The sequence below is a fragment of the Odontesthes bonariensis genome, chromosome 6, assembly GCF_027942865.1.
Source record: "Odontesthes bonariensis isolate fOdoBon6 chromosome 6, fOdoBon6.hap1, whole genome shotgun sequence".
NCBI classification, from domain to species: domain Eukaryota; kingdom Metazoa; phylum Chordata; class Actinopteri; order Atheriniformes; family Atherinopsidae; genus Odontesthes; species Odontesthes bonariensis.
The window spans coordinates 2,237,642-2,261,345 of NC_134511.1; the positions used below are offsets into that span (position 1 = coordinate 2,237,642).

The 23,704-nt window shown below is 44.8% G+C and overlaps 1 protein-coding gene and 1 non-coding gene across 5 annotated transcripts in view; one reads left to right on the forward strand and one right to left on the reverse strand.

The window, feature by feature from the left end:
• Positions 1-956: 956 nt before the first annotated feature.
• LOC142381810 (actin filament-associated protein 1-like 2) overlaps positions 957-23,704 on the reverse strand; it is a 44,216-nt gene continuing 21,468 nt past the window's right edge. For 3 of the 4 annotated variants that reach the window (XM_075467050.1, XM_075467047.1, XM_075467045.1), the window contains exons 5-15: positions 17,542-17,650; positions 16,508-16,746; positions 10,083-10,262; positions 9,199-9,285; positions 9,051-9,120; positions 7,796-8,126; positions 7,572-7,689; positions 7,414-7,495; positions 7,160-7,326; positions 3,352-3,462; positions 957-3,026 (exon numbers count right to left, since the gene is read on the reverse strand). In XM_075467050.1, coding sequence (XP_075323165.1) covers positions 3,000-3,026; positions 3,352-3,462; positions 7,160-7,326; positions 7,414-7,495; positions 7,572-7,689; positions 7,796-8,126; positions 9,051-9,120; positions 9,199-9,285; positions 10,083-10,262; positions 16,508-16,746; positions 17,542-17,650 — 1,521 coding nt within the window. In that variant the 3' untranslated portion in view covers positions 957-2,999. The remainder of the gene's footprint in view (positions 3,027-3,351; positions 3,463-7,159; positions 7,327-7,413; positions 7,496-7,571; positions 7,690-7,795; positions 8,127-9,050; positions 9,121-9,198; positions 9,286-10,082; positions 10,263-16,507; positions 16,747-17,541; positions 17,651-23,704) is intronic. The other variant, XM_075467046.1, reaches the window with a different exon arrangement.
• trnaw-cca (transfer RNA tryptophan (anticodon CCA)) lies at positions 13,371-13,442 on the forward strand. Its single transcript has one exon. It is a non-coding gene; the product is annotated as a tRNA-Trp (tRNA).

Genomic DNA, 23,704 nt, shown 5'->3' on the forward strand with positions numbered 1-23,704 from the left:
ACTAAAAAAATTGGGGGAAAGTCCAGAGAGAGGGGGAACAACATGCAGCACAGGGCCAGCTGCAGCGAGGACTATAGCCTCTGTACATGGGGCGCCTGCTCAACCCACTACGCCACGGACCACCCCTGTTTTATTATTTATTTTATTATTGTAAAAGTCTGTTGCTCACAGGCTTTTATTTTGTAAAAGTATGTCGCTCACAGGCTTTTATTTTGTAAAAGTCTGTTGCTGTCTGCTGTGGAACAGGAAAAGAAAGTAATCCACCAAACATGGAGAAGGGTACGGAACTTTTACTCGGCCATTTTCATGTTAAAGTTCTTCCAGACGGCGGAGTCGACAGAACCAAAGTCATCTGTAAACTCTGCCAAGTTGAATTGTCTTCTCAGCGTAGTAGTTCCAGTCTAAAATATCACTTAAAGGCAAAACACACAACTGATAGCAGCAAGTCATTCAAGGAAACAGACAGTGGAGCGAGGCTTCTACATAAAAACTACAGAAAGATGCTGATGTTAAAAGTGTGTTTGCACAACAAATGTTATGGCACTTTCATTCATATGGCAGCACATTTAAAATAAAGCTAAATGCTAAAAGCTATACACTACTTTTGGATTCATTTTTGGATTCTGCGTACAAATGAGATTAATCGTGATTAATCATGGAAATCATGTGATTAATTAGATTAAACATGTTAATCGTTGCCCAGCCCTAGTTTATACACCTGCGGCCACGGAAGGAACACCTGGATTTAATTATCTGGATGTGTGAGTGAATCCTTTTGGATATATAGCCTCTGTTCCTGCTCTGAGTGGAAAGTTTTGCTCTTTTTTTTCATGTCTGTGTTCAGATTTAGTTCATTTCTGATGAGAGTTCATTTTAGTTAGTTGCTCATGAACTGAAATCTTTCTCTGATGAGCATCAGAATAGTTTAATAACAAACTGGAATAAAAACTCCAAAGTAATATGGAAAAAAAAAATCTGATTTTAATATTATTTTACAGATCAGTGTTTGGTCAGAAAACAACTTCTCCTGAGTGTAAAAGTACAGTAAATATAAAGATGCTGCAATAAGTCATAGGAACAAAGATTAATCTTAAGTCAGTTATTACATCGTGCCGGTCAGTACATGGTGAAACAGAAAGAAAAAACAATTCAAATCACACAGTTACATAAAAGAGGGATTAAACTAAACTTAACCAAGTGTTTCCTTTCGTGCTTCTTTAAAACAAACATCACAAGCTGTTTCCTACGGTGGCCCTGAGGGACCAAACGATGCAAAACTGGACTCAAAACTACAAATTATTGTAAAAAATTGTAAAAAGATATTTCAGAAAAAACAGAAAAACAAAACCTGAAACAATATTTCTCAAAATATGGGGACAGGTTGTACCTCCAGGCCACCGTAGTTTTCACAGTATGAGTCCAACACATAAAAATACCTCAAAGTCGATCTTTCTTTTAGTATGAAACATGTAAATGTAACTAACTGGGATCGGCAGCAGGTTAGCTGGTTATTAATGAAGCTGCTGTTCTTACTGTTTAAAGGGAACCTGAGCGGGTTCCTCCTGATGTTCTCACAGATGTTTCTGCGTCTGGAGTTCAGGTCTAATGTGGATAAGGTTTAGAATCACGAGGTAAACATCTGCGGAAGAACTCCTGTGAGCAGAATGTTCAGCTTTGGATGCTCCGAACATTCGGTTTGAAAAAGTTTTTATAAAATGTATTTTCTACGCGGTCAGCTGTTCGCCGACCAGCACAAAGTGGATTTTAAGGGCTAAAACAGCATGGCTGTGTTCCAAACAGCATACTACTCATACTACTCCTACTAACTTTCTGAGTTAGTATGCGATGTTGAGTAAGTGAGAAGTTCCCGGATGCATACTAGATTCTCCTAAATGTTGGGTATGCATCATGAGGTTACTAATCATACTCAAACTACCCAAGATGCAACGTAACGTGACGTCCCCGATCGTCATTTCCTGTCAAAACGGCAGTTTCAAGCTAGCTACAACGAGGGTAGGTTCACTTCCTGTTTTCAAAACAAAAGCACCAATTGTATGGTAATGGCTTTCCCTATGATAAAAGGCAACGGGTATTTTATTTTGTGAAAATAACCGGAAGTGCGTTGCTCACAGTGGCTAGCTTTAGAAGCGCCGAATTCGTTGGAACAAAGTATGCAGTATGCAGTATGCAGTATGCAGTATGTAGTATGTAGTATGCAGTATGTAGTATGCTGTATGTAGTATGCAGTATGCAGTATGCAGTATGCAGTATGTAGTATGCAGTATGTAGTATGCTGTATGTAGTATGCAGTATGCAGTATGCAGTATGTAGTATGTAGTATGTAGTATGCAGTATGCAGTATGTAGTATGGAGTATGTAGTATGCAGTATGTAGTATGCAGTATGCAGTATGCAGTATGCAGTATGTAGTATGTAGTATGCAGTATGCAGTATGTAGTATGCAGTATGCAGTATGCAGTATGTAGTATGTAGTATGCAGTATGTCGTATGCAGTATGTAGTATGGAGTATGTAGTATGCAGTATGCAGTATGCAGTATGTAGTATGTAGTATGGAGTATGGAGTATGCAGTATGCAGTATGCAGTATGCAGTATGTAGTATGCAGTATGTAGTATGCTGTATGTAGTATGCAGTATGCAGTATGCAGTATGTAGTATGTAGTATGGAGTATGGAGTATGCAGTATGCAGTATGCAGTATGTAGTATGTAGTATGTAGTATGTAGTATGTAGTATGTAGTATGCGGTTTCGAACACAGCCTATGTTTCAGACAGAAAACGGACTGAGGGTTAGTCTGAGATAAACGTTTAGAAAACACTGAACAAAGACAGTCGAGTCCTGAATAAAAATATAAAGCTTAAACGATCCGGGGCAGCATTGGTCTAACCGACCTGAACCCTAACCACCAATCACTGCTCAATAATGTCTGTGATGAGTCTACAGCAGTTCAATGGATGTGATGCTGATCAGACAGCCAGCGTCAAACAGCAGCTTTGGTCTCCCATTCCTGTGGAAACAGACCGTGCAGGAAACTTCATCATCTCTACACAAATGAAATGCTTTTATCGGTTTATTTTCTGTGATAAGGGATGCATTCATGTCGTTATATGAGACAACAAAGCTTGTTTTCTGGAGTAATAACCATGAAAATAGGTGTTAACATAGGAAACAGTGATCGTAATCACCCCAACAAAACCAAACCTCTTGGATAACATGTTAAGATTCAAAGTAAATGTGATAAATTAACTTTTTATCACACAAAAAACAGCTTTGTGACCTCAGGGCATCAAATAAATGATAATAAACTGCAGGTAGACTGAACGGATCCTCACCTTCTTCTTCTGGAAAACCTTTCCGTGCTCGATGAACAGCGCAGAGGGAGCTCGCCTCAGGGAGGTTTTAGCCGAGGCCGTCCGCCTCAGAAGAGGGTTCAGGAAGCCCACCTGGACCAGAGGAACCAGAAGAACCAGTGAGCAGAAGAACCAGTGAGCAGAGGAACCAGTGAGCAGAGGAACCAGTGAGCAGAAGAACCAGTGAGCAGAAGAACCAGTGAGCAGAGGAACCAGTGAGCAGAGGAACCAGTGAGCAGAGGAACCAGTAGGAACCAGTGAGCAGAAGAACCAGTAGGAACCAGTGAGCAGAAGAACCAGTGAGCAGAGGAACCAGTGAGCAGAGGAACCAGTAGGAACCAGTGAGCAGAGGAACCAGTGAGCAGAGGAACCAGTGAGCAGAGGAACCAGTGAGCAGAAGAACCAGTGAGCAGAGGAACCAGTGAGCAGAGGAACCAGTGAGCAGAAGAACCAGTGAGCAGAAGAACTAGTGAGCAGAAGAACCAGTGAGCAGAGGAACCAGTGAGCAGAGGAACCAGTAGGAACCAGTGAGCAGAAGAACCAGTGAGCAGAAGAACCAGTGAGCAGAGGAACCAGTGAGCAGAGGAACCAGTGAGCAGAGGAACCAGTGAGCAGAGGAACCAGTGAGCAGAGGAACCAGTAGGAACCAGTGAGCAGAAGAACCAGTGAGCAGAGGAACCAGTGAGCAGAGGAACCAGTAGGAACCAGTGAGCAGAGGAACCAGTGAGCAGAGGAACCAGTGAGCAGAGGAACCAGTGAGCAGAAGAACCAGTGAGCAGAGGAACCAGTGAGCAGAGGAACCAGTGAGCAGAAGAACCAGTGAGCAGAAGAACTAGTGAGCAGAAGAACCAGTGAGCAGAGGAACCAGTGAGCAGAGGAACCAGTAGGAACCAGTGAGCAGAAGAACCAGTGAGCAGAAGAACCAGTGAGCAGAGGAACCAGTGAGCAGAGGAACCAGTGAGCAGTGGAACCAGTGAGCAGAGGAACCAGTGAGCAGAGGAACCAGTAGGAACCAGTGAGCAGAAGAACCAGTGAGCAGAGGAACCAGTGAGCAGAGGAACCAGTGAGCAGAAGAACCAGTGAGCAGAGGAACCAGTGAGCAGAGGAACCAGTGAGCAGAGGAACCAGTGAGCAGAAGAACTAGTGAGCAGAAGAACCAGTGAGCAGAAGAACCAGTGAGCAGAGGAACCAGTGAGCAGAGGAACCAGTAGGAACCAGTGAGCAGAAGAACCAGTGAGCAGAAGAACCAGTGAGCAGAGGAACCAGTGAGCAGAGGAACCAGTGAGCAGAAGAACCAGTGAGCAGAGGAACCAGTGAGCAGAAGAACCAGTGAGCAGAGGAACCAGTGAGCAGAAGAACCAGTGAGCAGAGGAACCAGTGAGCAGTGGAACCAGTGAGCAGAGGAACCAGTGAGCAGAAGAACTAGTGAGCAGAAGAACCAGTGAGCAGAGGAACCAGTGAGCAGAGGAACCAGTAGGAACCAGTGAGCAGAAGAACCAGTGAGCAGAAGAACCAGTGAGCAGAGGAACCAGTGAGCAGAGGAACCAGTGAGCAGAGGAACCAGTGAGCAGAAGAACCAGTGAGCAGAAGAACCAGTGAGCAGAGGAACCAGTGAGTAGAAGAACCAGTGAGCAGAGGAACCAGTGAGCAGAGGAACCAGTGAGCAGAAGAACTAGTGAGCAGAAGAACCAGTGAGCAGAAGAACCAGTGAGCAGAGGAACCAGTGAGCAGAGGAACCAGTAGGAACCAGTGAGCAGAAGAACCAGTGAGCAGAAGAACCAGTGAGCAGAGGAACCAGTGAGCAGAGGAACCAGTGAGCAGAAGAACCAGTGAGCAGAGGAACCAGTGAGCAGAGGAACCAGTGAGCAGAAGAACCAGTGAGCAGAGGAACCAGTGAGCAGTGGAACCAGTGAGCAGAGGAACCAGTGAGCAGAAGAACTAGTGAGCAGAAGAACCAGTGAGCAGAGGAACCAGTGAGCAGAGGAACCAGTAGGAACCAGTGAGCAGAAGAACCAGTGAGCAGAAGAACCAGTGAGCAGAGGAACCAGTGAGCAGAGGAACCAGTGAGCAGAAGAACCAGTGAGCAGAGGAACCAGTGAGCAGAGGAACCAGTGAGCAGAGGAACCAGTGAGCAGAAGAACTAGTGAGCAGAAGAACCAGTGAGCAGAAGAACCAGTGAGCAGAGGAACCAGTGAGCAGAGGAACCAGTGAGCAGAATAACCAGTGAGCAGAGGAACCAGTGAGCAGAGGAACCAGTGAGCAGAAGAACCAGTGAGCAGAAGAACCAGTGAGCAGAGGAACCAGTGAGCAGAAGAACCAGTGAGCAGAGGAACCAGTGAGCAGAGGAACCAGTGAGCAGAAGAACCAGTGAGCAGAAGAACCAGTGAGCAGAGGAACCAGTGAGCAGAAGAACCAGTGAGCAGAGGAACCAGTGAGTAGAGGAACCAATGAGCAGAAGAACCAGTGAGCAGAGGAACCAGTGAGCAGAAGAACCAGTGAGCAGAGGAACCAGTGAGCAGAAGAACCAGTGAGCAGAGGAACCAGTGAGTAGAGGAACCAATGAGCAGAAGAACCAGTGAGCAGAGGAACCAGTGAGCAGAAGAACCAGTGAGCAGAGGAACCAGTGAGCAGAGGAACCAGTGAGCAGAGGAACCAGTGAGCAGAGGAACCAGTGAGCAGAGGAACCAGTGAGCAGAAGAACCAGTGAGCAGAAGAACTAGTGAGCAGAAGAACCAGTGAGCAGAGGAACCAGTGAGCAGAGGAACCAGTAGGAACCAGTGAGCAGAAGAACCAGTGAGCAGAAGAACCAGTGAGCAGAGGAACCAGTGAGCAGAGGAACCAGTGAGCAGAGGAACCAGTGAGCAGAGGAACCAGTGAGCAGAAGAACTAGTGAGCAGAAGAACCAGTGAGCAGAGGAACCAGTGAGCAGAGGAACCAGTAGGAACCAGTGAGCAGAAGAACCAGTGAGCAGAAGAACCAGTGAGCAGAGGAACCAGTGAGCAGAGGAACCAGTGAGCAGAAGAACCAGTGAGCAGAGGAACCAGTGAGCAGAGGAACCAGTGAGCAGAAGAACCAGTGAGCAGAAGAACCAGTGAGCAGAGGAACCAGTGAGCAGAGGAACCAGTGAGCAGAGGAACCAGTGAGCAGAAGAACCAGTGAGCAGAGGAACCAGTGAGCAGAAGAACCAGTGAGCAGAGGAACCAGTGAGCAGAAGAACCAGTGAGCAGAGGAACCAGTGAGCAGAGGAACCAGTGAGCAGAAGAACCAGTGAGCAGAAGAACTAGTGAGCAGAAGAACCAGTGAGCAGAGGAACCAGTGAGCAGAGGAACCAGTGAGCAGAAGAACCAGTGAGCAGAGGAACCAGTGAGTAGAGGAACCAATGAGCAGAAGAACCAGTGAGCAGAGGAACCAGTGAGCAGAAGAACCAGTGAGCAGAGGAACCAGTAGGAACCAGTGAGCAGAGGAACCAGTAGGAACCAGTGAGCAGAAGAACCAGTGAGCAGAAGAACCAGTGAACAGAGGAACCAGTGAGCAGAGGAACCAGTGAGCAGAAGAACCAGTGAGCAGAGGAACCAGTGAGCAGAGGAACCAGTGAGCAGAAGAACCAGTGAGCAGAAGAACCAGTGAGCAGAGGAACCAGTGAGCAGAAGAACCAGTGAGCAGAGGAACCAGTGAGCAGAGGAACCAGTGAGCAGAAGAACCAGTGAGCAGAGGAACCAGTGAGCAGAGGAACCAGCAGGAACCAGCAGGAACCAGCAGGAACCAGGTTTCTCCCATCAGAGGAGCCTACCTGAGCGCGCTCGGTGCAGATAGCCAGCGACTGTCTGAAGGAGGAGCGCTTGTTTTGCCTCCCAGCAGACGCCAGGTTGGTCTCTGACCCCGCCCTGAGCTGCACCGTCCTACGCCCGGCCAGCTCCAGCTTCTGCACGCCTCGCTGCACCTCCGCCGGCTTCATGCCTGAAACACAGAGACCCCCAGAGGTCAAAGGTCACTCCGTTTATCCGTTAGCAGCCTTTATCCCGGACATGGAGGCTTTAAACTCACTGTGGCTGCTGAGGTTGCTGTAGGTCACCGAGTCCTTGGACGACACCGAGCTGCGGTGGACTGAATCCTGAGAGCTGTGAAGCTGAGAGACAGGAAACGTTACAGAGTTACAGAAACATTACGGCTCTGCTTTCACTCTGAAGGTCTCAGCTTCGTACAATGTGCTCCAGCATGCAGGAGTTGGAGTAGACGGGCTGGTCCCGGCCGGCTCCGCTCAGACTGAACGGGTCGTCCATGTAGGTGTTGGAGGTGGGAAACCTGCGAATCTGCAGCCCGCTGAGAACGGAAAGAGAATCAGGTGAGCAGAGCAAACGGTGGAAACTAACCGCTTCCAAAGCATGCCGTCATGTTTAAATAAAGTTTTAAGCTGTGTCGCTCTCACCTCAGAGCGCCACCTGTGTGCTTCTGTGTGCTGTCGTCATGGTGACCGGCAGCTCCATCCTGCAGCAGCTTCAGCCACCGCTGCCTTTCCTCTGCAGAGCTGGCCTCCAGCACGGCCACCCGATCTCCCAGCATGCTCAGCGTGATCCTGTAGGAGCGCCCCGAGTCGGAGGCCGTGACCTCACAGGCCGTGACCTCACAGCCTCTGAGCTGCACGGTGTACTGAGGCGAGCGCTCCACCTCCTCCTCTTCTCCGAACATGTTGAGGATCTCTCCGTCCACCTGACACAGTAAACTCTGCCACTGACAGTTCATCAGCACGTTCAGGAAACCTGTCAAATCACAGGACGCCTGGTCACGTGATGTCAAACAGCTGCAGCCAATCAGAAATGTTTCAAAATAAGATCAACATTTTAAAATGAATCGGGTGCAAAAACAACCTCAGATGAAAACATCACACTGTCTCATTATTTATGGAACAGAAACTGAGACTAAGGCTGTGTTCCAAACCGCATACTTCTCCTACTACTCCTACTAACTTTTTGAGTTAGTATGCGAGTTTGAGTAAGTGAGAAGTTCCCGGATGCGTACTAGATTCTCCGAAATGTTGGGTATGCATCATGAGGTCACTACTCATACTCAAACTACCCAAGATGCAACGTAACGTGACGTCGCCGATCGTCATTTCCTGTCAAAACGGCAGTTTCAAGCTAGCTACAACGAGGGTAGGTTCACTTCCTGTTTTCAAAACAAAAGCACCAATTGTATGGTAATGGCTTTCCCTATGATAAAAGGCAATGGGTATTTTACTTTGTGAAAATAACCGGAAGTGCGTTGCTCACTGCGGCTAGCTTTAGTAGCGCCGAATTCGTGGGAACAAAATTGTAAACAGCCGGTATTTTGTCAGGTTTTCAACACGTTGGGGATCTAAACGACTACTTTCTCACCTGAAAATGTTTCAAATGTTGCTAAAGTTTACAGAGTTTAGAGCTTAAGAGAAATCAGCTTCAGGCCGGCTGATTTCAGCTCGGGCAGGAGCGCAATGCATTGTGGGTAAATGCTCTGCATACTGTCTGATCCATCAGTATGTAGTATGGAAGTATGTAGTATGGAAGTATGTAGTATGCAGTATGCAGTATGTAGTATGTAGCATGTAGCATGTAGCATGTATTATGCGGTTTGGAACACAGCCATTGAGTCCACCATGAACTCTGCAGTCGGTAATAATGACTCGGTGTGACTCCTGGTTTCAGTACCTTTGTCCCTGTTCAGGCTGCAGGGAGCTGAAGGTTTCTCCTCGTCAGAGTCAGTCTGGACTGTACTGGACTGCAGACAGAGACACGTTAGAAACACAGAAAGTGTCGTTATTCTGTCTCATTGTGGCTGAAGCTGCACGTGTCTCACCCTGCAGGACAGCAGCTGGTCTAACTTATTCAGAGAAGAGAAGCTCCGGGTCTGCACCTCCCCTCCGACGCTCACCTCCTCCATCACCTGCAGCCACACAGCCGTCACTGTTACTGACCTTACGCTTTCATTTGTGGGAAAATAAAAGCATTTCACAGTTTTATGGATGATTCTGGCTGGTTTTAGCTGTGTTTGTTCGTCAGAATACACTGAAAAAAGTGACTTTTTGGTGAAGTAAACTCTATTAGAGTAAATGTCATCATTTCTACCTTGTATTTTTAAGATTCAGTAAGAACTACTCACTATTTTTATTTTATTTTATTTTATTTTATTCTATTTGCTTGTTTTTTACTACTTTAATTGTTTTCATATCTCTTACTGTATGCTGCTGCAACAAAACAATTTCCCAAATAGGGATTAATAAAGTATTTTTCTATCTATCTATCTATCTATCTATCTATCTATCTATCTATCTATCTATCTATCTAACTAGAGCTTCTTAAGTAAAATTAAACATTTTATTAACGTAATACATGAATTATGGGGGAAGAGTAAGTTTTACTTAGGTTTCCTCATGCAATTTAAATGTTTAATAGTTGTATGTACATAAACCTAGAAATACTACATAAACTTTACTCTGAAAATGTATCGTTAAAATCTACTAAGTTACTTCATAACAGCAAATACTACAGATATCTTAAAATCTTAATATCTTAATATCTTCAAAACTTATGTTTTATGGTAAGTAAAATTTACTTGACATTGCAGCATTAAATATTACTTAAATCATCTGAGTGCAAATACTTATAGAGGGATTTTTAAGTAAATCTCATGAGTTGTTTGCTTTTCAGAGTGTGGTGCAGGACGCTGTGTGGGCCGCTGACCTTCCTCCACTCGTCAGCCTGCTGGAAGCTGCTGTATCCCAGCACCAGCGAGTCGGAGCCCCGCGGCACCACCTTCAGCTGGTGTTGGATCTTGGCGTTGCTCTTCGACTTGTAGACGAGCTGACAGCCGCGCAGGTTCAGCTCCAGCTGAGGCAGCAGGTCCCGAGCGCACTTATAACACTGACACAGCACAGGAGGCGGGTTAGGATCCAAACATCATGCCTTTGAGAACAGAAAACTGAAAAAGTTGACTTCATTTTTATCGATTAAAGTAGTAACCAGTTACATTTACTTGAGTAAGTTTCTGAAAAATGATACTTCTAGGAGTATTTTTTTTATATATATATATTTTTTTACATTTTTTTTATAATTATTTTTTATTATTATTGTTTTTTTTGTTTTTTTTAAATAATTGTTTAATGATTTTATTGCCTTCTTGTGATTTTTTGTAGCTGTAAAGCACTTTGGATTACCTTGTGTACGAATTGTGCTCTATAAATAAAATTGCCTTGCCTTCCCTAGGAGTAGTTTTAAATCTCTATACTTTTTACTTTTACTTGAGTAGATGTGTGCAGCAGAAACTGTCCTCTTACTCCGCTACATTAGGCTACAATGAGCTGGTTACTTTTCTTCTTACCTCTTTGGTATTCTACGCCTCATTATTTTTATCCCCCCGCGTACGCCTCATTTTAATGTTTTATTCTGACAGAGAGAGAGACTGTGTTCGAAACCGCCTACTTCTCCTACTAACTTTAACTTTTTTTAAGTTCCCGGATGCATACTAGATTCTCTGAAATGTTGGGTATGCATCATGAGGTTACTACTCATACTCAAACTACCCAAGATGCAACGTAACGTGACGTCGCCGATCGTGATTTCCTGTCAAAACGGCAGTTTCAAGCTAGCTACAACGAGGGTAGGTTCACTTCCTGTTTTCAAAACAAAAGCACCAATTGTATGGTAATGGCTTTCCCTATGATAAAAGGCAACGGGTATTTTATTTTGTGAAAATAACCGGAAGTGCGTTAGCTCACTGCGGCTAGCTTTAGTAGCACCGAATTCGTGGGAACAAAATTGTAAACAGCCGGTATTTTGTCAGGTTTTCAACACGTTGGGGATCTAAACGACTACTTTCTCACCTGAAAATGTTTCAAATGTTGCTAAAGTTTACAGAGTTTAGACCTTAAGAGAAATCAGCTTCAGGCCGGCTGATTTCGGCTCGGGCAGGAGCGAAATGCATTGTGGGTAAACGCTCTGCATACTGTCTGATCGAATGAGTATGCAGTATGAAAGTATGTAGTATGCGGTTTCGAACACAGCCAGAGACTTCCGCCAAAGGCTCTACCACCTGACTGTGTTCCACCAACCAGACGTAGCCGTGCGGTCTGGTCACGTGACCGTACTCGATCTCAGCGGCGGGACGGGTTAGCTTTAGCATTAGCAGTCGTAGCAAACAAACAAAGAAACAGATGAAAAATGTCAGAACCAACAGTGGGAAATGAAGACGCAGACGAGGCCTCATACTGAAAGCATGTTTACCTTACAAAGAGTGAGAAACAGCAGCTACATTATGTGTCTTCTGTGTCAACCAAAACAAACGCACATTTCAGCAGAAACTCAACATCTAACTTGAGGAAACATGTAGCGCTAAGTTTCCTAAACTCGTTTTTTTTTCCCCATGGATAGGGGCAGATATTCACTTTAAAGCTGCTCAGAACTGAACTAACTCTGGTTCTGCCTCAGATTCTGGGTTTATGTTCATGTTGGAACATGTTTCAGTGAATCTCTGCAGCTGTTACCATGGAAACATCTGCAGATATTCACTTTAAAGCTGCTCAGAACTGAACTAACTCTGGTTCTGACTCAGATTCTGGGTTTATGTTCATGTTGGAACATGTTTCAGTGAATCTCTGCAGCTGTTACCATGGAAACATCTGCAGATATTCACTTTAAAGCTGCTCAGAACTGAACTAACTCTGGTTCTGCCTCAGATTCTGGGTTTATGTTCATGTTGGAACATGTTTCAGTGAATCTCTGCAGCTGTTACCATGGAAACATCTGCAGATATTCACTTTAAAGCTGCTCAGAACTGAACTAACTCTGGTTCTGCCTCAGATTCTGGGTTTATGTTCATGTTGGAACATGTTTCAGTGAATCTCTGCAGCTGTTACCATGGAAACATCTGCAGATATTCACTTTAAAGCTGCTCAGAACTGAACTAACTCTGGTTCTGACTCAGATTCTGGGTTTATGTTCATGTTGGAACATGTTTCAGTGAATCTCTGCAGCTGTTACCATGGAAACATCTGCAGATATTCACTTTAAAGCTGCTCAGAACTGAACTAACTCTGGTTCTGCCTCAGATTCTGGGTTTATGTTCATGTTGGAACATGTTTCAGTGAATCTCTGCAGCTGTTACCATGGAAACATCTGCAGATATTCACTTTAAAGCTGCTCAGAACTGAACTAACTCTGGTTCTGCCTCAGATTCTGGGTTTATGTTCATGTTGGAACATGTTTCAGTGAATCTCTGCAGCTGTTACCATGGAAACATCTGCAGATATTCACTTTAAAGCTGCTCAGAACTGAACTAACTCTGGTTCTGACTCAGATTCTGGGTTTATGTTCATGTTGGAACATGTTTCAGTGAATCTCTGCAGCTGTTACCATGGAAACATCTGCAGATATTCACCTTAAAGCTGCTCAGAACTGAACTAACTCTGGTTCTGCCTCAGATTCTGGGTTTATGTTCATGTTGGAACATGTTTCAGTGAATCTCTGCAGCTGTTACCATGGAAACATCTGCAGATATTCACTTTAAAGCTGCTCAGAGCTGAACTAACTCTGGTTCTGCCTCAGATTCTGGGTTTATGTTCATGTTGGACCATGTTTCAGTGAATCTCTGCAGCTGTTACCATGGAAACATCTGCAGATATTCACCTTAAAGCTGCTCAGAACTGAACTAACTCTGGTTCTGCCTCAGATTCTGGGTTTATGTTCATGTTGGAACATGTTTCAGTGAATCTCTGCAGCTGTTACCATGGAAACATCTGCAGATATTCACTTTAAAGCTGCTCAGAGCTGAACTAACTCTGGTTCTGCCTCAGATTCTGGGTTTATGTTCATGTTGGAACATGTTTCAGTGAATCAGCTGCAGCTGTTTCCATGGAAACAGAAAGAATGAGGCTGATCAGGACAGCCTGCTTCCTCCTGGCTGCTGATGAACTCATGAGCTGCCGTATCAGACCTGAAGAACCAACTGATCAATGATGCTATTGCTCATCATGTGACTCTGTGGCGCAACGGCAGCGCGTCTGACTCCAGATCAGAAGGTTGCGTGTTCAAATCAGGTCAGGGTCATTGTTTCTGAGAGGCTTCAGGCTGCGATGAAGATAAATCTCTGCAGCTTTTTCCTGTTTTCATGGAAATATAAAAATTATATTTTTATATAGGGCTGGAACAGGACCGCTGCTCAGTGCTCTCACTCAGTGGGATCACATGGCTCTGAAAGGATCGGATTATTGGCTAAATTACAATCAGACTGAGCTGAGCGAGGGTAATTCTCCTTGGATATATGGCGGTGAATGAATGGGATCAGAGGCACAAAGCGTGTCATACCCCGGTATGATAGGTGGCGCTGTACCCATTCCAGCTGTTGCTAATAGAGCCACTTCCTGTTGACCTCTTCACCACCACCAACAACAACAAACTCAGGCATTGGAGAAAGATGGAGAACGCAGAGCCAGATGAAGCTACGTCCCTCTACATTTGGTCTGTGATGAGCTGCTTGTTGCACAAACTCGATGCCCAACGGAGCATTCTCCATCGCGTTGTTTGTTTCTTTCTGACGGCGACAACAACAGGAATATCGTCTCCTTTGACTTCCGGGTCACGACCCCGGGAAAACATCTGGAGCATGCGCAGAACGCAAAGTCTGATTCACCACGAGCTTCAGCGTCTACAAGCAGGTTTAGAGTGACTTTCAACCCAGTTATCTCGGGGTCTGAATCCGATCCGATCCAGTTCTTAGTCAGATTAAGGTGTCTACATGCACTTAATAACTCAGTCTGATTGGAATTTAGCCAATAATCCGATCCTTTCAGGGCCATGTGACCCCAATGAGTGTAAAGCTGATAACATGACGGTAAACGGGGCCCATACCTACAGTTTCTGCACTTACTGTGCGTCGCAGCCTGTAGCGCCACCTGCTGACCACCGCGTGTGCCTTATTCTAGAAGTTTAACTCTTTCTTTGGGGCATTTCATGGATGCAAAGTGTAAAATATCCAAGAGCTGCTTCATATGTGATATATCATGTATCAGATTCTGTGTTTTTATTCATTTAGCAGCTGATTGGTCAGGAGATAAAAACATGGAGACAACAGCAGCATCTGGTGGCGGCAGGAGGAACTGCAGCTGTTTCCTGTTTTCATCAAATCAAATCAAATTTATTTATTTAGCACATTTAATGTACAAACAATTCAAAGTGCTTTCATGGAAATATGTAAAGAAATGAGGCTGATCAGGACCTAAAGGAAGGAGAGCGTCTGAGTTTCTAAAAGTTTTCCTGGAAATGTAAAAATAAAGGAGGGCGCGAACAGGACCGCTGCTCAGTGCTTTGAGTGTAAAGCTGCTATCATGGCAGTAAACGGGGCTCATACCCACAGTTACTGCAGACAACTTTACTTTCTGGCCTCCTAACACTTGCTGTGCGTCGCAGCCTGTAGCGCCACCTGCTGACCACCGCGTGTGCCTTATTCTAGTTTAAAACCTAGTTTAAAACCTTCATTAGGGCATTTCATGGATACAAAGTGTAAAATATCTAAGAGCTGCTTCATATGTGATACATCATGTATCAGATTCTGTGTTTTTATTCATTTAGCTCAGTGGTTCCCAAACTGTGGTACGCCTACACCCAGGGGTACGCAACGTGACGTAGGGGGTACACGAAAAAAAAATGGATAAAAACATGGTTTGCAAAAAGCGAGCCTTTACATTTTTAAACTGGCATATACTGGAGTACCTGCTCACAGTGCCAAAAACACCAAGATACTGCCATGCATAGGTAGGCTATCCTCTAGTGGTCAGCGAATTAATTGCACTACCGAAAGGCTAGCCCCGAGGCTAACCGCCAAAAATGGATAAATGGCTAAAAAGGATAAATTGCTCTTCCAGAGGGACATCAACTGCTACCACAAGTCAGCCCACAGTCAAAGGTACACTTTCCAGCGCCAACAACCCACATTATTCTTCACCTTCAACATCTACCTTTGACCAGGATGCTAGCCAAGATAACAACCTCGTCAAAAAGGCGAAAACGTGCCACCACGTACTTGTGTGAGAGTGGATTCTCAGCCCTAACAATTATGAAAACAAAACGGAGAGCGAGACTTTGTGTGGAGGATGATTTAAGACTTAGACTTTGTGAAATTCAGCCCAATATAACTGACTTATAAACATATTTACAACTGAATATGTTCTAGAAATGTAGAAATGTTTGGTAGATTCATTTTTTCAAAAGTGAACTGGTGTTGCTCACTGGAAATGCTGGTAGAAATTGACCTGTTTGGTGAAGAATAAAATAATAATTTAAAGGTAGGGTAGGAGATCCTGGATCCTGGAGTCCAGCGAAGCTGCATTTTGAAAATACACAGGTCAAAAGTCCCAACCCCTTTCTTCAGACTTTCCCTCCGAAGGCACGCCTCTAGATTACATGAACGCGCAATGCTTGTTTACGGGCACGAAGGTGCACGAGCGCTGTTCTGACAGCAAGTATCGATCGTTGCCGTATTTAGTATTTAGTATTTAGTTTATGCTAACTATACGTTTAATAATGCTAGGTGCTAGCCAAGCTGGCTCTAGTTTAGCTTCCTGCCAAGCTTCTGGACGCGTAATTCGTTCACGGAGCAGGGTACGCGCACAGGGGGGAAGGGGGGGGAGGAGGGGGAGGGAGGAGCAGATTGCAGTTTGATAGACGGCATCAGTATCCAATCATTGTGAACGGTCCGTTCACAATGATTGGATACTGTTTTTCCTAGATTGTAACTTCTAGAGGCCACTAAAAATTTTCATATTTGTGTCAAAACTTTTAATTCATTGGTTGCAATGGGGGTGTGAAGAGTATTTCAAGCAATATGTAAAAAATGCTCCAGAAAAAGGACCTCTACCCCACCTTTAAGTGATTTCTGATGTGTTACATGCTGTGTGTGTGGTGATGGTGGTGGTGGGGGGGTGGTTACAGAATGTGTGTGCAGGAGCAGGGGGTACATGGCTGGGGGTCATATGTCTGAAGGGGTACGTGGCTGTGGAAAGTTTGGGAACCACTGATTTAGCTGATTGATCAGGGAGATAAAAACATGGAGACAACAGCAGCATCTGGTGGCCGCAGGAGGAACTGCGGCCGGGTTTGTCCCTCCTCTTCCTCACCAGCAGCGTGTCGTTCCTGACGATGAAGAGCTGCTTGCTCCACTGCCCGAGCCACTTCCTCCTCCACAGGTAGCCGCAGAGGCGGGACTCGGGGGCGGGCCTCAGGCAGGGCTGGGAGGCGCTCCACTGAATGTAGTGAGCTCTGTCTTTCACAAGCTCCGCCCCTTCGTAGTCGTCTTCTTCTTCTTCTTCCTCGCCGTAGGACTCGTAGTGGCTGCTGTCTGAATCTGCCGGCTCTGCTGGAAGGGAGAGGTTGGTGTTCTGTTTAGTTTCTCCATCATCTTGCAGAGACTTCTGTGAGTGTCTGAGGCAGAGCCGGCCCAAGGCATATGCCAACTACGCGGTTGCTTAGGGCCCCCACGCCACCAGGGGGCCCCAGAGAGCACCGAGACGTTGTGATAAAAAAGTAAATATATACATGAAATTAAAATAACATTGAATAATTTAAACAAAATTGTATTACACCAGAAATTTTTATTTTTATTTTGACAAAATACTAATACTAGGTTAGTTTATGCCTCCTGTTGGCTGCTGCCACCGTTGGGCAAAATGATTTAAGTATTGTATTTATTATTTAAGTATTTAATTTTGATTACAACTTTATTTTTCTGTAAGATAATGTGAATGTCATTTGATTCTATTTTGTATTTGGATTTTGAACATTTTGCACACCATTGCACATCTGAAAGAAATTAAACTATTTAACGTGTTTACTATAAACGCAGTCTCCAGCCTGCTGATGTTACTTTCAAATAGTTAAATTAATGAGCCATACTTACACATCACTCTTTATGTAGAAGTTAATTAAACCATATTTATGAGTTTGCTATCCCTTTAAGTTTAAAAACAAGAATGACACCTGAAAAATGGAAGATGATTACAAATAATGCTAATGATTGTGGGTCCGTTACACACATAACAGTGCAGCCTGTGGAATAATGAGGCATCTGGAGCTGAGGTGGTGGTAGGGGGGCCCCAAATGAAATTCTGATTAAGGCCCCATAAAGGCTCGGGCCGGCCCTGGTCTGAGGTACCTGTGTTGGACACGGTGGTGTCTGCAGCCACATACGGTTCGGCCTCCTCATACGTGTCCTCCTCATCATCACCTCCTGGAGGGGGCGGCGGCACTGTGAGGCCCTGCATCTGAAAGGATGAACACAGTCCGTACGGTTTACACTTCCTGGCTTCATCAGTCTGAACCGGACGAATGAAGTTATATCGAACTGGTTTAGCCAGTCTGGGAGCCATGTTGCCCCGGGGCTTTAAGCCCCTGGTTGGGTCACCCAAGGCAAACAGATCCTAGATGATAAAACCCCCTATGACAGAGATCCTCATTGCACGGCTCCTCAAGCTTTAATTGGCGGCTCGCACTCACATAGTAGCTTATAACAATATGGTAACAATAACAATACATTTTTTCAAATAACATACAACGAATACTGCACAGTATTAAGTATTTTTATTAAGTTTGCGTTTTTGTAGTATTAAGTATTTTTATTAAGTATTAATTAAGGCTTAATGGTGTTTCCTAAAGGGGGCACACTGTTAAACCTGGCAACGCAGCCCGCTTAAACCCCCTCACACTTGACCGCAGAGCACGCTAGCTCCTTTAGCCGGTTTTTAATTAAAAAAGGGCAAAAACCAGCACAAAAACCATGCTCATCCTGAATGTCTCACTGTGATTACAACAACAAACTACAAATACAACATGAAGAAAGTCGAGCACATGCACGCCAGCTTCAGCTCATCCCAGTATTAAGGTAAATGTGGTCTGAATTGAAAGTGTATTTGCTGTGTTGTTTCTTTTTTTGTGGGATGTTTTATATGTAGAAATGCATATTTGCAAAAGGGGACTTTAGCATGTTGTGGTAAAAGTGGCTCTGCCCTTGATTTTGCTGCCAATGTGGCTCTTGGGAAAAAAAATAGTGAGTATCGCTGCCCTATGATGTATAAAATGATTGGATGATGGATGATGGATGATGGATGGATGGATGGATGGGTGGATAACTGAGGGGTCATGATTGGAGGACAGAATCTGCTCCAATGAGACTCTGAAAGTCTTCAGATGTCCCGAGTGGAGGAAGTTCGGAGCCTTTTTCCCATCATCGGTAACTTTTCGGGACTTTTGACCCTTTGGGTGATCGTGCTCACGTATAAATGTTGTTTATCTGAAGTTATACGATCCCATGAGACGTGTCTGTTGGTCTTTCAGGACCTCCCCACCAATGTGATGCTTTGGGACATCATGAAACGTCCTCTTTAAAACAGCAAAGTGCCACTTCGGGGGGTTTATGTGCAACGGAAAGATTGATAAACGGTGTCGTACTCAGAGTGATGTCTTAGGATCGCAGGTTTGAAAGGACAGAGCTCCTCGTGGTGTCGCTGAGGTGGAACCCGACAGAGGAAACTCATTTTGGCCGGGTCATGTTCATCCTGAGAGCCTGGGTCAGGGCAGCAGGACCAGGAAGAGGAAGAAGAAGAAGAAGAGGAAGAAGAAGAAGAAGACGGACTGGGTTTAATCTTTAACCCACTTCTGTAATTCTGAGCTTATCGTGTGTTTTCTGACAGGCCATCACGTAGACCAGATGCTAATCAGCCGCCATCAGTGACCACTTCCTGCTCTGAGCTGTCAGCCAATAGGAGAGAGAGGAGACGACCTCATATGTAAACACTGAACTTCCTCAGTTACCCCCCCCAAACCTCAGGAGGACCGGCTCTGTCATTACTGACCCACATCACAGCCTCTTCCTCCTCCTAAATCTAAACAACCTTTCTGCCCTCTGCTCCACTTTTCTTTGAGCTCATGTGATGAAACTTGAGTCTGAACTGTGCCGCGATGGGACGGTTTCCTGCGTTTCCAAGGTAACCAAAGATGATGAAACAGAGGCTGGAAGGTGTTGGTGAACCTCCATGTTTTCCTGCTGTTTTTCCTGCTGTTTATCCTGCTGTTTTCCTGCTGTTTTCCCTGCTGTTTTCCTGCTGTTTTCCTGCTGTTTATCCTGCTGTTTTCCTGCTGTTTTCCTGCTGTTTATCCTGCTGTTTTCCTGCTGTTTATCCTGCTGTTTTCCTGCTGTTTTCCTGCTGTTTATCCTGCTGTTTATCCTGCTGTTTTCCTGCTGTTTTTCCTGCTGTTTTCCTGCTGTTTTCCTGCTGTTTTCCTGCTGTTTTCCTGCTGTTTTTCCTGCTGTTTTCCTGCTGTTTTCCTGCTGTTTTTCCTGCTGTTTTCCTGCTGTTTTCCTGCTGTTTTTCCTGCTGTTTTCCTGCTGTTTTTCCTGCTGTTTTCCTGCTGTTTTCCTGCTGTTTCTCTGCTGTTTTCCTGCTGTTTTCCTGCTGTTTTCCTGCTGTTTTTCCTGCTGTTTTCCTGCTGTTTTCCTGCTGTTTCTCTGCTGTTTTCCTGCTGTTTTCCTGCTGTTTTCCTGCTGTTTTCCTGCTTTTTTCCCGCTGTTTTCCTGCTGTTTTCCTGCTGTTTTCCTGCTGTTTTCCTGCTGTTTTTCCTGCTGTTTTCCTGCTGTTTTTCCTGCTGTTTCTCTGCTGTTTTCCTGCTGTTTTCCTGCTGTTTTCCTGCTGTTTTCCTGCTTTTTTCCCGCTGTTTTCCTGCTGTTTTCCTGCTGTTTTCCTGCTGTTTTCCTGCTGTTTTTCCTGCTGTTTTCCTGCTGTTTTTCCTGCTGTTTTCCTGCTGTTTTTCCTGCTGTTTTCCTGCTGTTTTTCCTGCTGTTTTTCCTGCTGTTTCTCTGCTGTTTTTCTGCTGTTTTTCCTGCTGTTTTCCTGCTGTTTTTCCTGCTGTTTTCCTGCTGTTTTTCCTGCTGTTTTCCTGCTGTTTCTCTGCTGTTTTCCTGCTGTTTTTCCTGCTGTTTCTCTGCTGTTTTCCTGCTGTTTTTCCTGCTGTTTTCCTGCTGTTTTCCTGCTGTTTTCCTGCTGTTTTTCCTGCTGTTTCTCTGCTGTTTTCCTGCTGTTTTCCTGCTGTTTTCCTGCTGTGTTCCTGCTGTTTTCCTGCTGTTTTCCTGCTGTTTCTCTGCTGTTTTCCTGCTGTTTTTCCTGCTGTTTTCCTGCTGTTTTTCCTGCTGTTTTGCTGCTGTTTTTCCTGCTGTTTTCCTGCTGTTTTCCTGCCTGTTTTCCTGCTGTTTCTCTGCTGTTTTCCTGCTGTTTTTCCTGCTGTTTCTCTGCTGTTTTCCTGGTTTTTCCTGCTGTTTTCCTGCTGTTTTCCTGCTGTTTCTCTGCTGTTTTCCTGCTGTTTTTCCTGCTGTTTCTCTGCTGTTTTCCTGCTGTTTTTCCTGCTGTTTTCCTGCTGTTTTCCTGCTGTTTTTCCTGCTGTTTCTCTGCTGTTTTCCTGCTGTTTTTCCTGCTGTTTCTCTGCTGTTTTCCTGCTGTTTTTCCTGCTGTTTTCCTGCTGTTTTTCCTGCTGTTTCTCTGCTGTTTTCCTGCTGTTTTCCTGCTGTGTTTTCCTGCTTTTTTCTGCTGTTTTCCGCTGTTTTCCCGCTGTTTTCCTGCTGTTTTCCTGCTGTTTTCCTGCTGTTTATCCTGCTGTTTTCCTGCTGTTTTCCTGCTGTTTTTCCTGCTGTTTTCTGCTGTTTTCCTGCTGTTTTTCCTGCTGTTTCCTGCTGTTTTCCTGCTGTTTTTCCTGCTGTTTTTCCTGCTGTTTTCTGCTGTTTTCCTGCTGTTTTTCCTGCTGTTTTCCTGCTGTTTTCCTGCTGTTTTTCCTGCTGTTTCTCTGATGTTTTCCTGCTGTTTTCCTGCTGTTTCTCTGATGTTTTCCTGCTGTTTTTCCTGCTGTTTCCCTGCTGTTTTCCTGCTGTTTTTCTGCTGTTTTCCTGCTGTTTTTCCTCTGTTTTCCTGCTGTTTTCCTGCTGTTTTTCCTGCTGTTTATCCTGCTGTTTTCCTGCTGTTTTTCCTGCTGTTTTCCTGCTGTTTTCCTGCTGTTTTTCCTGCTGTTTTCCTGCTGTTTTTCCTGCTGTTTTTCCTGCTGTTTTCCTGCTGTTTTCCTGCTGTTTTCCCTGCTGTTTTCCTGCTGTTTTTCCTGCTGTTTTCCTGCTGTTTTCTCTGCTGTTTTCCTGCTGTTTTCTGCTGTTTTCCTGCTGTTTTCCTGCTGTTTATCCTGCTGTTTTCCTGCTGTTTTTCTGCTGTTTTTCCTGCTGTTTTCCTGCTGTTTTTCCTGCTGTTTTCCTGCTGTTTTCCGGCTGTTTTCCTGCTGTTTTTCCTGCTGTTTTCCCGCTGTTTTTCCTGCTGTTTTTCCTGCTGTTTTCCTGCTGTTTTCCTGCTGTTTTTCCTGCTGTTTTCCTGCTGTTTTTCCTGCTGTTTTCCTGCTGTTTTCCCGCTGTTTTCCCGCTGTTTTTCCTGCTGTTTTCCTGCTGTTTTTCCTGCTGTTTTCCTGCTGTTTTCCTGCTGTTTTTCCTGCTGTTTTCCTGCTGTTTTTCCTGCTGTCTTCCTGCTGTTTTCCTGCTGTTTATCCTGCTGTTTATCCTGCTGTTTTCCTGCTGTTTTCCTGCTGTTTTTCCTGCTGTTTTCCTGCTGTTTTCCTGCTGTTTTTCCTGCTGTTTTCCTGCTGTTTTCCTGCTGTTTTTCCTGCTGTTTTCCTGCTGTTTTTCCTGCTGTCTTCCTGCTGTTTTCCTGCTGTTTATCCTGCTGTTTTTCCTGCTGTTTTCCTGCTGTTTTTCCTGCTGTTTTTCCTGCTGTTTATCCTGCTGTTTATCCTGCTGTTTTCCTGCTGTTTTCCTGCTGTTTATCCTGCTGTTTATCCTGCTGTTTTCCTGCTGTTTATCCTGCTGTTTTTCCTGCTGTTTTTCCTGCTGTTTTTCCTGCTGTTTATCCTGCTGTTTTCCTGCTGTTTTCCTGCTGTTTTCCTGCTGTTTTCCCTGCTGTTTTCCTGCTGTTTATCCTGCTGTTTTCCTGCTGTTTTCCGGCTGTTTTCCTGCTGTTTTCCTGCTGTTTTTCCTGCTGTTTTCCTGCTGTTTTCCTGCTGTTTTCCTGCTGTTTATCCTGCTGTTTCTCTGCTGTTTTCCTGCTGTTTTCCTGCTGTTTTCCTGCTGTTTTCCTGCTGTTTATCCTGCTGTTTCTCTGCTGTTTTCCTGCTGTTTTCCTGCTGTTTTCCTGCTGTTTTTCCTGCTGTTTATCCTGCTGTTTTTCCTGCTGTTTTCCTGCTGTTTTTCCTGCTGTTTTCCTGCTGTTTTCCTGCTGTTTATCCTGCTGTTTTCCTGCTGTTTTCCTGCTGTTTTTCCTGCTGTTTTTCCTGCTGTTTTCCTGCTGTTTTCCTGCTGTTTTTCCTGCTGTTTATCCTGCTGTTTTTCCTGCTGTTTTCCTGCTGTTTTTCCTGCTGTTTTCCTGCTGTTTTTCCTGCTGTTTTCCTGCTGTTTTCCTGCTGTTTTCCTGCTGTTTTCCTGCTGTTTTTCCTGCTGTTTTCCTGCTGTTTTCCTGCTGTTTTCCTGCTGTTTATCCTGCTGTTTTCCTGCTGTTTTCCTGCTGTTTTCCTGCTGTTTTCCTGCTGTTTTCCTGCTGTTTTCCTGCTGTTTTCCTGCTGTTTTTCCTGCTGTTTTCCTGCTGTTTTCCTGCTGTTTTCCTGCTGTTTATCCTGCTGTTTTCCTGCTGTTTTCCTGCTGTTTTCCCTGCTGTTTTCCTGCTGTTTTCCTGCTGTTTTCCTGCTGTTTTCCTGCTGTTTTCCCTGCTGTTTTGCTGTTTTCCTGCTGTTTTCCCTGCTGTTTTCCTGCTGTTTTCCTGCTGTTTTCCTGCTGTTTATCCTGCTGTTTTCCTGCTGTTTTCCTGCTGTTTTCCCGCTGTTTTCCTGCTGTTTTTCCTGCTGTTTTCCTGCTGTTTTCCTGCTGTTTTCCTGCCGTTTTTCCTGCTGTTTTCCTGCTGTTTTCCTGCTCATTTCTCCGTTCTCAGCTTCATCTCTGGACAGATTCTGCTCGTTTCACAGCTTTGTGCCGACAGACGCTGGTTTTAAGTCGTTAATAAGAAGGTTTGTTACCTTTAGTTTTAGCCATAATGAGACTGTGGAGGCTGCAGCATCCTGATCAATAAGCTGCTGTGAACAACTGGTAAATGTTACATACTTTAAAATCAAATTAATACGTAATATGTTGGCATTTCTTCCAAAAAGTCTTCCTACTTTAGTTAACTACCTGCTTTATTACGTTAAAGGCGTGTTTTTATTCAACTTAATCACACCTGAGGCCTTATTTGATATATTTACTGTGTTTTTCATGA